This window comes from Haliotis rufescens, unplaced genomic scaffold, assembly GCF_023055435.1.
Source record: "Haliotis rufescens isolate VD_foot unplaced genomic scaffold, xgHalRufe1.0.p SCAF_14, whole genome shotgun sequence".
NCBI lineage: Eukaryota > Metazoa > Mollusca > Gastropoda > Lepetellida > Haliotidae > Haliotis > Haliotis rufescens.
This window is the reverse complement of record NW_025963824.1, coordinates 4,974,953-4,989,892: the sequence shown is the minus strand read 5'-3', so window position 1 is coordinate 4,989,892 and position 14,940 is coordinate 4,974,953. Positions and strand designations below refer to the sequence as shown.

Sequence of the window (14,940 nt, the reverse complement as noted above, 5' to 3'; positions counted from 1 at the left end):
TCCAAATGTCATCAAATATAGTCAACAAAGTTTCAAGGCATGATTCTGGCAAGTGTTTCAGTAGCTGATAATGAATATTATCAGCGCCTGCTGCTGTATCATGAGCTTGCCCTAAGGCAGTATGTAGCTCATGTAGTGAAAATACCTCATTGTAATCTTCACCATTATCAGATGTAAAATTTACTTTTTTCTTTTCCTGTTGGAGTTGATACTTTTGAAATTCAGGAGCGTAATTAGATGAAGAAGAATGTTGAGATAACGTTTTCCCAAGTCTATTGGCAATATCAGATTTAGTCGTTAGCAAAGTATCGCCATCCTTTAGATGGTTTACTGTAGAATTTGATCCCTTGCCTTTGATCTTTTTGATCATGTTCCATACCTTGGACATGGGGGTACGAGAGTTAATTTTTGAGACATAATTCTGCCAGGATTGACGTTTATTTTGTTTAAAAAGACGTCTCGCCTTAGCATTTGAAATTTTGACGATGTTCAAGTTATGGACAGTGGGATGTTTACGGAAGTATTTCTCCGCCTTCTTACGACATTTCCTAGCGTGTTTGCAAGTGTCATCAAACCACGGTTTACGAACACGTGGGTTGATCGAGGACTTAGGTATTGATTCATCAGCAATTTCATTCAGTTGATCTGAGAACAACTGAATGGGGTCAATAACATTCTGAAAAGACGTAGGTTGTAATTTATCTTTGCATAAAGATTGAAATAAAAGCCAATCAGCCTTCACAAAATTCCATCGAGGTGAAGGTGGATCATCAACGGGATGAATGGGTTTAAGCACGGTGGGGAAATGGTCACTCCCACATAGGTCATCATGGACGGTCCATGAGAATTCATTCAACAACACTGAATCCGTCAAAGACAGATCTAATGATGAATACGTACCAGTTGCAGGGTGTAAGTAGGTGTCCGAGTCATCGTTAAAGATGCAGAGGTCATTATCAGAAACAAAATCCTCGATGACTTTACCCTTTTGATTAATGATAGAACCTCCCCATAAAGGATTATGTCCATTTAGATCACCCATGATGACACAGGGCTTTGGGAGCTGGTCGTACAGTTTTTGGAGATCATTACGCTGAAGATTTGAAGATGGAGGAATGTATAAGGAGCAAAGTGTGAAGGCAATATGCAGTGTAAGTCTAACTGCAACAGCTTGCATATTCGTGTCAAGCGGAACAGGACTGTGAACAACGCCCCGCCGCACCAAAATAGAAGCTCCTCCAGTAGCTTTATCTCCCGGAGGAGAGAAGGAATGATACGAACTATACTGCCTTAAATCAAATGTGTCGGTTGTTTTAAGGTACGTTTCTTGTAAAGAAATTGCTGATGGACAAATATCCGTTGATAATAATTGCAGTTCGTTAAAATTGTGCCTAAGTCCTCGGCAATTCCATTGAATTAGATTCGAATGATTCATGGTGGTTCTACCGGAGATCGTTCACGTAAACGTGAAGAGGAGTCACCACTGTTGTGGTGTGAAGATGGGGTGACATCCATCTCAAGAGGCTCAAAGTAATTGTGAACATCTACAGATGTTTCAGTGAGAGTAGGGATCTTTGTAGAAATTTTCTTGTTTTGTTTCTTCTTTTGTTTTTTTGGCATTTCAGTTGATGGTTTGTTGGTAGCTGGTTTATCAGGAGTGGGTGTAGATGGGGCCACAACCTGAGTCACAATGATAGAATCTGAAGACATTTCACCTGGGCTGACAGAATGAGTTGTTTGACTGTCACATGATGTAGTCAGAGGCAGCGGGTGTTCAGAATGTGTCCACGTCAAGTCCGTCTGACATTCTATAGATCTACGTGTTGAAGAGCGAGAGACAGCAGCAGCAGCAGCAGCAGCATAAGATTGTTTGGATGAAGGTGTCCGGCTATCAAAGAGTTTTTTGGCATCAAAGTAACTGATATTGTTTTGACATTTGATTGTCAAAATGTCTTTTTCACGTGTCCAAAAAGGGCAGGATTTCGATGATGCTACATGTTCACCCTTACAATTTGTACATTTCAGGTCTGCTGTACAGCCTGTACCATCATGGTTTCCACCACAACGGTGGCAAACAGTTGGACGATCACATGATTTGGAGCCGTGGCCAAACTTCTGACATTTGTAACATCGGAGCGGATTGGGGACATACACCTCCACTCCGATGTTAAAATAGCCTGCCTTAATAGATTGTGGAATTGTGGTAAGAGAAAAGGAGAACAAATAGGTATTGGTTGGAACGATATTTTCACCATCTTTTCTATTGAAACGTTTCACTGATGTGACACTTTGTCCTTTGAGTTCTTCCAAAATGTCTTCTTCTGACATTTCTGCCAGGCAACGAGCTCTGTCGCGGATGATCCCACGACTCGAATTCAACGTTCTGTGTTCGGAAACAACAACTTCTGTGTTAGCAAAGCTAGTACATTTTAAAAGATTAATAGCCTGCTGTCTCCGTGCACACTCCACCAAAAGAGAGCCGCTCCGGAGCCGTGAAACATTCTTCACCTCACCACAGATACCTTCAATGGCTTTAGAAATAGCGAAGGGATTGATTTTCAAAGGTAGTTGATTACGTGATTCCACGACGATAAACCGAGCCCAAGAATTTGAAGTTTGTGAAATAGAAGCATCGTCGTCAGATGAGAAAATCTCAGCTTCCAGACGTCTCTTCTTGTCATTGCGGTTTGAACCAGATATATTGTGAGCCATGATGAAATTAATGTATTCAGCACCCCTGCTCCCCACCCACCATGGAGTGCTACAAAGAGCGATGTTGTCCTGCATCGGATCTCCAACATGCAAACATCAGGGATACAGAGGTGTTATACTCCAGTAAGAACAACATGAATAGCTGTATTTGTCTATCAAATAAAATGTCAGGCTGGTTCGGCCCATGGCAAGAAATTGAAGACATACAGAACTCAGAGGTCGAAAGTACCAGATTGGCCCATGAGCCACCGCCTTCTGGCGTAAGACTCTAGGCAATTTAGTCAATCCAAAATAGTTAATTCACACAAATTATGCATGGCCAAGGCCAAAATATATATCAAAATACAACACATGTGTGCATTTACAATATTACGCACAGGGCCTGGCATGACCAGCCGATTGATAAGACCGGGCCCATCTTACCACCCGTCTAGGCGAAGTAAGGGTCGAAGTAGTGTGTTGGGCAAAGGAACACAGTTCCAGGAACCAGTGCCCTCAACTACCAGACTCCCGTCCTCCGCCGACACAGGGACGCAACCCACGGCAAACGGGCTGCCCACTTTGGTCGCCTCTTACGACCAGCAATGGGGTGCTGTGGAAATATTCTACCCCGGTTCCACACGGGGGAAGAGCTATTAGCGCTACCCAGCACTCACCACGAGGAGGTTGCTCTTCACGAGTGCCCCAAAAAGTTTTAACCAGTGGATTCCGGAATCATACACGCAGAAAAATATAAAACTTGTGTAATATGGAGGGCAACACTGGGAGCAGTTTTTATGTGACACTACCGAGCGACGTGTCACTGGACACAAGGCCTGATAACACCGTCAGTGAATATACCACAGATCTTCCCTATGCCCTAAAGTTAAATCGTGATGAATGGGAGGTAGGGGCAAGCAGAGTGCAAATACCTGTGACATGGCAAAACGTGTTCTACCCGCTTAACTACTTGCCCATAACGGTATATGGTGGCCAGGTATCTAAAAGAGCGTTTAACGGTCTGACCGGCGAAATCACTCCGCGTTACGCCTCATTTGCACATGCTATGGACGTTGTGATACCCGAGGGGCACTACACAGGTGCTGATTTAGTAAAAACCTGTAATAATGCTGTTGCAGAAAGCGTGGGTAGGGAATTAAAGAAATTAAACCATGACACACATGGGAAATTGATATATTATTACCCTAAAGAGTGGCCATTTTTTAATATAATAAACAACACTGTGTATGTGAAATTCCCTCCAGTGCCGCCTCAAGTTAAAGCACTGTATAAAGATACAGAAAAACTGTTCAAAGGAGAAATTACATTACACCCGTCGCTGGGCCGCCTTCTAGGGTTTCAGCCTGGGGCCGGTAAGAATGGTAGAACCGTGTTAAACTCGCATGGTGAGCGCACGACACTTCCTTTACATTTGGTAAAAGATAATGTTTTTAACAACGTATACATTTACACGGATTTAATAGACGACCAGATAGCGGGGAATGTTATGGCACCTCTGCTGACACACGTTGCCGTAAGCTCTGTGATGCTGCAAGATATCGTGTATGTTAAAGATTCTAACCCCGTGCACTATGTGCCCCTGAGATACGGACACGTTAAGAGCATCACAGTGCATATAAGGGACGATGCGGGACGAAAAATAGCATTTCAGGCTGGTAAAGCCTTGGTGGTTTTACACTTCAGACGTCGCAGATAATGAAGCGCCGTCGTGTAGTGCCCCAGTACGGTTGCGGGGATATTGCGCCATATGTGGGACATTATTATCAAAGGGGAAGCGGTTTAGGGAATATTCTAGGTTCGCTTGGTAGGATAGCACTACCTATGTTAAAGAATGTAGGTAAGTCTTTCCTGAAAAGCGGTGTGAGGGCTCTTACTAATGTTGTGGACGATGTTGTGCACAATAATGTTTCCCCTAAGGAAAGCTTTAAAAGGAGAGGAGTAGAAGTTTTGGCAGACGGAGTGCGAGGCGTGAAACGGGAAGCTCTGCATGCTCTGTCTTCCCCACCTAGTGCTGCTAAGAAACGTAAGAAATTAAAAAAGAAGCGCAGAAGAACTGGTTGATAAAAGATGATACGTGCCGACGCTACGCAGTGTTCAAAATCAGAACTGGATCTGTTTTCGGTGCCAGCCGTTGTGACTTCTATGCGAGATAGCGGGTGGATGCGATATACTCCTACTACAACCATTACAGGAGGTGGACCGATACGTTTTGATGTTGTTAATCCTGTAAATAACTACATAGATTTGAGCCAGTGCTATTTGAGAGTAGTATTCAAAATCGTCAAGGGTGATGGGACTGATGTAGCCGCTACAGACAATGTAGGCCCTGTGAACAATGTGCTACACTCCATGTTTAGAGAGGTGCGTGTAATGCTGTGTCAAAATCAGACCGAGATAACACCGTCATTAGGTACCTACCCCTACAGATCTTACATAGAAAACTGCCTAACATACAGTGCAGATGTGATGTCAAATGTGCTTCAGTGCCAAGGCTGGTACAGAGACGAAGGTGGGAAAATGAATGACATAAACATGCAGGATGGTGTATGCAACCTAGGGATGAAAAGATGCCATGGGCTAGTGGCTCCTACAAGAGAAGTTGAAGTGACCGGCAGACTGCACTGTGACCTGTTTCTACAGCCCAGATATCTTCTAGACGGCGTTCCCTTGAAAATTGAGTTGGTGAGAAGTGCCGATTCGTTTTGGCTGATGCATGACAATGCAGAAAGTTACAGGGGTGAAATAACGAAAATAGAATTTCATACACGCCAGGTGGAAATATCTGCAGGGATTCGTGAGGGTCACATTAAAGGTTTAAAAAGAGGTCTGACGGTGAAATACCCCATTAGCAGGATTCGAACCACAGTTCATGACATATCTGCAGGTTTGCGAGACTACCATTGCGGGCATCTGGTTACAGGAGAGCTGCCTAAGCGTATTGTATTGGGCTTAGTAGATAACACCGCTTTTGCTGGACCTTCGAGCCTGAACCCATTTGACTTTAAACATAAGCACGTGACTTCAGTAAAGGTGACGGTGAATGGCCATGAGGTGCACAAGAAAAGTTTGGAAGTGAATTATGATGCAGATTCTTCGAAAGTGAACGAAGTGTACATGGACTTATTTCGAAATACTGGTGGGCTTTGGCGAAATGGTGGGCCCCCTATAAATAGGAAACAGTTTATGAACGGTTACACTCTGTACGTCATAGATTTTAGTGACGATCTCGGAGCTGACGAAGGCCACACCTACCCTATAGAGAGCGGCAAGGTGGGAATTGAAATACATTTTTCACAGCCGTTGCAGAACCCTGTGACACTGGTATGCTACCAAGAAGGGAGCTGTGTAATAGAGGTTGATGCTTAGCATTAGTTAATAAATATAACAACCATGTCCATGCTGACAACCAGAGAACTGAATAACTTTGGTCTAAATAACCGGCATATGTCCAGTAGTTACGGGGGTACCATTCCGAGAGACTGGTTATTGGAGGTGTTACAAGAAAGGCAGTTCTTCCCAAACCCCTCCCACCCCCGGCTGGGCAGTATTTGCACATAGACCGGTATTGATTTAAATAGGTTGTTTAGATATGGTTTTATGCAATTTACCTTTTACGCTGTGTGGTTGCACAGAATACGGCCCTATAATTTTTCACTGAGTTAAACTTAGTGACACTGACAAGGTGTGAGGGAGTGAAAGGTCGCAGGTAATTAAATTAGCCGCGTCCACTGTTAAACTGTGAGAGACTGGGTATCATGTCCCTAGATGTAAGTACATAATCACCATATGTGTTTGGAGAATAACGCTAACGTGGTAAACCTACTGTTAATAGCTACTAGATCAAAATGCATCGATGGGTTTTTGTTAATAAATACCATGTTTATGGATTAGTGGTGGTAAACCTGCTGTTTATAGCTACTAGATAAAAATGCCTTGATGGGCTTATGTTAAGAAATACCCTGTCTATGGATTAGTGGAGATCAAAGATGATTGGGGCGTTATGTTTATGGCTTAGTGGAGATTAAAAGATAACAAAATCAGCATGTGGTAGTTTGATAAATGGCTTTTTAATGAGGGTGATGTACGGGTGGTGGTTACGTAATAGTGGGCTGGAGTGGCAACCTAGCTACTGGCGTGCTCGATACCCATTGGAGAGTGTTTAGAGCGATCATTCACTCTCCTATAAGTCCCGGTAGTATAGGGCCAGCTAACCTAAGGAAAATTTGTGTAGTTGAAGACGTCAGATACAGGTAATGTGCATAGGAGAGTAGTTAACACAAGGGATGTGTTTAGTAGTATAGAAACTTGAGGATGAATGAGTGCATTGAGAGCACTATAAAGAGCGCCTGTGACCAACGACCTATAATTGACCTATACCCAGTGTTACACATTTAATATAGTCAGTTGTTTATTTTGACTCGTCCATTACTTTGAAATATCTACATTTAGATATAAAATGCAATTCGTCAGCATATGTCCGGATTATTACATAAAATGCATTTCCTAACCATTATTAAGATTGTATTGTTCCACCTTGCACATTCGATGAGTAAATAATGACAACATGTTTCTAAACAATGACCAAGATAATTACAGTTTTCCTATAGGTTAGCGACATGGTCCCAATGCATTGTTATCCTTTATGGCTCCATGGAATATAACTTTATAGAGATTTATAGAACCATGACTTTATAGAATCAGAGTTCTGTTACCCACTGCAAGCAGCCTATGGGGCCAACCAGGCAATCCATTCAGACACCAAAGTAACCGAAAAGGGCATGTCGACACCCCCCCCCCCCCCCCCCCCCCCCCCCCCACACACACACACACACACACACACACACCAATGGTGGCCTGTCGCATATACATCATTGGACTCCACACACAGTTTACACACCACCGATTCATGTACATTGTATCAACATTATCAAAAACACTAATGAGGGTTTGTCGCATATACCTCATTGGACTAACACACATTTTAAATACTTGATATAACACTTCTGTCTTAGGAAGAATGTATAATTTTTGTACAAATGTTATTAGTTTATAATTGATAAATACGGGTCCACATCATGTTGCACATGATACCGTCTCATATAGGCTTATGTCTGTCATATATACAACTGTCAATTATCCCCTATACCATGTCTTCCTATACATTATAATGTACTATATCATGTCCATTCCGTCATTAAGACGTCATACTATGTATTCTTATACATAAAAACCACTTGTATAATGTCCATTCCGTCATTAAGACGTTGTATTATGTATACTTATACATCAAACATCAAATTATCAGGTACGTTCAGCCATGTCCATACGGTTCCATGTATTATTAGTATTTAGGCAAACTCAGGGTCGTCACGCTCAATTCATTACGACCCCTCATAAGGACGTATGGAAGCGTCCTTACGTCACAGCGGGGAGATGTATCAAGGCTAAAGAGATGCCAGATGGCATCTCACTAATTATCTAAATTGCTGCCCCGACTAATGCACTGGTAAGTGGAGAACCGTAGTCACCTAGTCACAGCCACAGATGGGCCGACAGCGTTGTCGCGTGGCGGACAATCGCCAATGTATCAAGGGTAAAGAGATGCCAGATGGTAGTCCCCTTTTGTCCCCTAGTCACAGCCACAGATGGGCCGACAGCGTGTAATGGGTCGGAGGGATATTACCAGGCTATATTAAGAGCCACCTCTTAAAAGGGACTGACCGGAGCCCCCTAATATTATATATTATATATTAATGACAAAGCCACTGACCAGATGCAAGGCGTTTGGAAACAAAGGATTTTAGCTGACGACCCTGGGTATATAAGTGACCAGACAAGAGGTCTGGAAAAAGAGAGAGTTTAGACCTGGCCTACGATTGTAGCACTACAGTCACCGTCTAAATAAACAGTTGTGGACCCTCAGACGGACTTATGTTGTTCATGCCGAAGTCATCACCATAGACAATCCATCAACTAAGTGTGATACATGTCACCTTAAGGGGAACAATTTTAAATGCCTCGTCATGGACACCATTTGATGGTCAATTTAATCTAAAGTTGACCACACAAAATTTAAGTACGTGTGCAAAACAAAATGCTTCGCATTCCATCATTACTATATATACCGGGCGACTTCCAAATACCGGCAGACTTGGTCTCAGCACCCTAAGGTACGGGAGAGTACCTTAGAGGTAGGAAGGAAGGACGGCACACTTCCTTTGACTTGTACATATGCCATTGTAATTAAAACTACGTAATCCTCAAACCGCCTTCTTGTGTTGTGTTGCAAGAAGGGGCGGGGTTACGTAAACTGGTGCCGAGACCAGGATCACCTTAAGGAGCGAAGGAGAGGGACCCCAGGAAACGACTAGGATCGAGGGAATTGGTCCCGGGACTTGCAAAAATGTGATTCTTTGGGTTGTTGCAAGTACATACAAGCAAAATGGCAGAATATGCACAATTCTTACAAGGGTTAGCAGGGGAAATAACGGGGCAGTTATCAGCACCCCACAACCCTCAAAGAAGCAGTGGCTTCGGCCACGCATGAACAAAACATTAGGGCTAGATTCGAACTCAGGTTGGGAAAACCGAGTAGCCGAGGGCATGATTCGAATAGTGGGAGGCGAGAAGAGCCTATGGACGTTGATCATGCTAGACAGCGTCGTAATTGTTTCTCATGCGGGAAGCCAAGTCACCGGGCTAGGGATTGCAGATCAAAACGTGTTAATGTGGTTAATGAGAGAGAGAGAGAGCAAGAGGTCAGGTATGTTGGCTATGCAATCAGCCGGGCCACTTTAAACGAAATTGTCCAAACAGATCACCAAGAAAACAAAACCAGGGAAACTAAATTCTCATCCTCATAAAGAAGCCGATGAGGGAGAGAAGGCGACAAATGACCCAGTACATTCAATAAATGTAGCGGGGAGACCAAATTCGTGTAGTATCAAAATAGGAAAAAAACAATGGAGGTGTTTATTTGATTCTGGGGCTGAAGTGTCGATAATGCATCGGAGGGTGTACGATTCAATAAAAGATAGATTTCCGTTAAACAAAAAAAAAGTTGCTTTACAAGGGGTGAATGGGAATTCGTTACACGTAAATGGGAATGTGAAAGTTTACTTTAGGATGAGAGGCGTCAATCTTTCCCATACCTTCTATGTTGTAGGAAACATGAACAGAAATCTTATTTTAGGACACGATTGGTTGACACAGGCAGGTGTTAGGGTCTGTTTCGACTTGGGTAGCTTAAGAGTAGGGAAAACTTATGTACCACTAGAGGAAGATATCCATATATCTTCTCTAGTCAGGTTAGCAGCGGATACAATAGTAAAACCTCAGTGTAGAAATATCTTAAGGGCAAAGGTTAAAAATAGACCATATTTTGACACATCAAGCACGTATGAAATATCAGCAATTGAAAAGAGTTACCCAGCAAATGAACCAGGTCTACTCATAGGAAATTCTACTGTTAAGATTGACAAACATAGGAATGTCCCATTACTGTTAGTCAACAATACCAACCGTACATTTAGGTTGAAGAGAGGTTGCGTACTAAGGAAGCTAAGAAGGGTAGCAACTGAAAACTTAGTGATTTAGACTTAGGGCAGACAGAAACTGTACGTGTGACTATAGACACAGGTAACAATGTTCCGATCAAGATGAAGCCATATCGAACTCCTCTTAAAACGCAAGGTTGTAGATAAGGGGATCGATGACATGTTAGATGCTAAGACATACACATGGCCCAGGTCCGGTCAAAAGGATGCTAATATCGTTAGGGATTGTAAAAACATAAAGGATCATGTTATGAGGGTCAGTTCTTGATCGCGGGGTTGCGTCAAGGGTGTACTGACATGATAATAGTGATGATCAGTATTTGGTCGCGGGTAGCGACACAAGCATACTGATATGATTAAAGAGATTGCCTAACAGTCAGAACTTATGGGACAAACTAGTGGACACACAGGGGAACACTGAACACTCCTTCTCATGATGACACTGATTGGAAGGAGGAGGAGGGGGCAACATTCCGTATAAAGTTTGGAGCCCGAGCAGTGGTAGCTGGTACAGTTAAGATAGGAAAGCAAGTCATCTGAAACTTACAGAAAGCATGACAAACACGTAGAGTCCCATGGTTCAGTTGTGGAAAGTGAAGTTGCGGATAGCGACAGGTTCAGTTGTGGAAAGTGAAGTGGCGGATAGCGACAAGTAGACATGTGGATAGAATCCACTGAACTAAAACGAACTAGGGACTCAATGAAAACGCTTGAGAGCTAGGCGACGTGATTCTATCAATACAATTCGACGGAGGACAACGGATCAAGTGAATCATCAGATAATGATAATGTATCCATAAATGAAGTTAAAGAGACAAGTCAATTAACCCCTGATGATAAGGTTAAGAAGTTTCTTGAGGTAGTAGCCGGGTTACTATAAGGCTTTGTAGTATAATCAGGCACTGCATGCATGTCTTGTTTGTTTTGTATATATGGTATTGAGCATATATGGTATTCATGTTTAAGTATAACTGATGATTATAGTTGTATGTAGTCTTGGTTAGTCACAGGTATATATAGGCACTCGTGAAGAGCAACCTCCTCGTGGTGAGTGCTGGGTAATGCTAATAGCTCTTCCCCCGTGTGGAACCGGGGTAGAATATTTCCACAGCCTCCCATTGCTGGTCGTATGAGGCGACTAAAATGGGCAACCTGTTTGCCGTGGGTTGCGTCCCTGTGTCGGCGGAGGACGGGAGTCTGGTAGTTGAGGGCACTGGTTCCTGGAACTGTGTTCCTTTGCCCAACACACTACTTCGACCCTTACTTCGCCTAGACGGGTGGTAAGATGGGCCCGGTCTTATCAATCGGCTGGTCATGCCAGGCCCTGTGCATAAAATTGTATCTGCACACCTGTGTTGTATTTTAATCTATATTTTGGTCTTGGTCATGTTAAACTTGTATGTACTTACAATTTGTGATGGAATTAATTGCCTAGAGTCTTATGCCAGAAGGCGGTGGCTCATGGGCCAATCTGGTGATGTTGACCTCCGAGTAATGTATGTCTCCAATTTCTTGTCTAGGGCAGAACCAGTCTGACATTGAATTGGTAGATAAATATAGCTATTCGTGTCTTATTTGCTGGAGTATAACAACCCTGTATCCCTGGTGTTTGCATTCTGGATATCCGGTGCAATGTAACACTGTCCTTGTTGACACTCCATGGTGGGTGGGGAGCAGGGTTGCTGAATACTTTTCTTTCACCATGGCTTCTAATCATCCTGGTTCAAAGCGTCGACATGTAGAATTAGGCTCATCTGATGAGACAGTTGCAAATATTGATTCTTGGGCTCGTTTCCTTGTGATCGAGGCTAAAGATCATGAACCCATCAAACTGAACCCCTTTGCCATTTCTAAAGCCATTCAAGGATATTGTGGAGAGGTTAAAAACGTGACACGACTTCGCTCTGGCTCCCTTCTTGTTGAATGTGTAAGGAAACAACAATCAATCAATCTGTTATCAATCAGTCAATTTGCCAATATTGAGGTTGTTGTTTCTGAACACAGGACACTCAACTCCTGCCGAGGCATTGTCCGTGACAGGACTCGTTCTTTGTCGGACATGTCTGATCAAGAAATTGCTGAAGAGCTTCAAACTCAGGGAGTATCTGCTGTTAAACGTTTCTCCCGCAAGAAGGACGATTCAACTTTTGAACCAACAAATACGTACTTGTTTACGTTTGCCAGATCTTCTATCCCACAATCAATTAAAGCTGGATACGTCAACATCGGAGTGGAGGTGTATGTCCCCAATCCACTCCGATGCTTTAGATGTCAACATTTTGGCCATGGCTCTAAGTCCTGTAATCGTTCTGTGGTTTGTCAACGCTGTGGCGACAACCATGAGAGTACTGATTGCCAACAAGCCCTCAAATGTGCGAACTGTGATGGCAAACATATGGCTTCCTCCAAATTCTGCCCTATTTGGCAAAATGAATAAAAAATACTAAAGATAAAGTGTGAAAAAAACATTACTTTTGGAGAAGCAAGACAACTGTTCAAGTCTCAATCACCACCTCAGTCGACACTAAATTACTCTGCTGCTGTCTCAAAGCCAGTCCAATCTTCATCTGTCTCGTGTCAGACAGAGTTGACATGGGTCAAATCTGATCGACCCCTGGCGACTGCTCCTGCCATCGAGCATGACAAATCTGATGCAAAAACAACAGCACCACCTTCAACTTCTCAGGCAGCGAGTCAGACTCCACCTGAACCAACAACAACTGCAAATGTCAAGCGGTCAAATCGGGAAAGAAAAAAGTTGGGTAAAAAACAATTACCAAGGAATCCTTCAGAGGTACCTCTTCAAAACTCCTATAGTGCTCTGGACATGGAAGTAACACCATCGTCTGAGAATTCTGGTAGGAGTTATTCCTCCTCACTTTCGCGTGAGAGATCCCCTATTGAACCACCATGATTCATTCGCCTAATATACTTCAATGGAATTGCAGAGGACTAAGAAAGAATTTTAATGACTTACAATTGTTAGTTCAAGATTATAACCCGTCAGCATTATGTCTCCAAGAGACATACCTTAAGCACACTGATACGTTTGATCTCAGGCAGTACAACTGTCATCATTCATTTTCTCCTCCAGGTGATAAAGCGACCGGAGGCTCTACTATTTTAGTCCGACAGAACGTCATTCACAGTCCTGTACATTTAAATACTAATCTTCAAGCTGTAGCTATCCGTATTACTTTGCACATTGCATTTACTTTGTGCTCTTTGTATATCCCACCTTCATCTGCTCTTCGACAGTCTGATCTACAGAATCTATATGATCAGCTCCCTAGGCCCTGCATCATCATGGGCGATTTAAACGGGCATAACCCTCTGTGGGGAAGTCCAAGTACAAACAACAAGGGGAGAGTTATTGAAGATTTTGTTTCTGATAATGGTTTATGTCTATTTAATGATGATTCAAACACCTACTTACATCCTGCTACTGGAACCTATTCTGCCCTTGATCTGTCCCTCACAGATTCAAACATTTACAATGAATTTGAATGGTCTGTGCATGACGACCTGTGTGGAAGTGATCACTTCCCTACTGTCTTAAAAACTGTAACATCGAATGATGACCTGACTTCATCACGATGGAATTTTAGCAAGGCCAACTGGTCCTTGTATGAAAATTTATGTGTTGATATATTACAACCTGACAACTTCATACATGTACCTGATCCCATCCAGTTATTTTCGAATCAACTCAATGATATTGCTGACAAAACAATTCCTAAGTCCTAACTCCTCATCTTCGTAAACCATGGTTTAACTATGATTGCAAACAAGCAAGAAAGTGTAGGAAGAAAGCGGAAAAATATTTTCGCCGACATCCAACAGTTCACAACTTGAATACTGTTAAAATTACTAATGCCAAGGCACGACGTGCTTATAAACAAAATAAGCGTCAATCTTGGAGGAACTATGTCTCAAAACTTAATTCCCGTACACCCATTTCCAAGGTGTGGAACATGGTTCAAAGAATAAAAGGCAAAGGTTCAAAATCTTCTGTACATCATCTAAAAGAAGGTGACAGATTAATAACTGATAAATTAGATATTGCAAATAAACTTGGCGAAACTCTTGCCAAAAATTCTTCATCAACAAATTATGTCCCTTAGTTTCAGAAATATAAGAAACAACAGGAAAAGAAAAAAGTTAATTTTGATTCTATTAATGGTGAAGATTACAATGAAGTATTTTCATTGCATGAGCTACATACCGCTCTTGAGCAAGCTCATGATACTGCAGCGGGTGCTGATAATATCCATTATCAGTTATTGAAGCATTTACCTGAATCATGTCTTGAGACACTTTTAAATATCTTTGACCAAATATGGACTTCAGGGCATTTTCCTCCTTCGTGGCATAATGCCATTGTAGTCCCCATCCCAAAACCTGGCCGGGATCATACAGATCCCTCAAATTATCGCCCTATATCGTTAACCAGTTGTGTTTGCAAAACCATGGAGCGAATGGTGAATAATAGATTAGTTTGGTATCTGGAAACCAATAACCTTCTCACAAATATTCAGTGTGGTTTCCGGAAAAATAGAAGTACTATTGATCATTTAGTACGGTTAGAATCCTTTGTTAAAAATGCTATTGTTAATAAACAACACTGGTATCCATTTTCTTTGATCTTGAGAAGGCATACGATACTACCTGG

General features: G+C 42.5%; 1 protein-coding gene across 1 annotated transcript; it reads left to right on the top strand.

The window, feature by feature from the left end:
* The first annotated feature begins 4,779 nt into the window (after window positions 1–4,779).
* LOC125379295 (uncharacterized protein F54H12.2-like) lies at window positions 4,780–6,078 on the top strand. The gene has a single exon (XM_048395570.1). It carries the CDS (start codon window positions 4,780–4,782, stop codon window positions 6,076–6,078), a length of 1,299 nt encoding a protein of 432 aa, XP_048251527.1.
* Window positions 6,079–14,940: the final 8,862 nt, after the last annotated feature.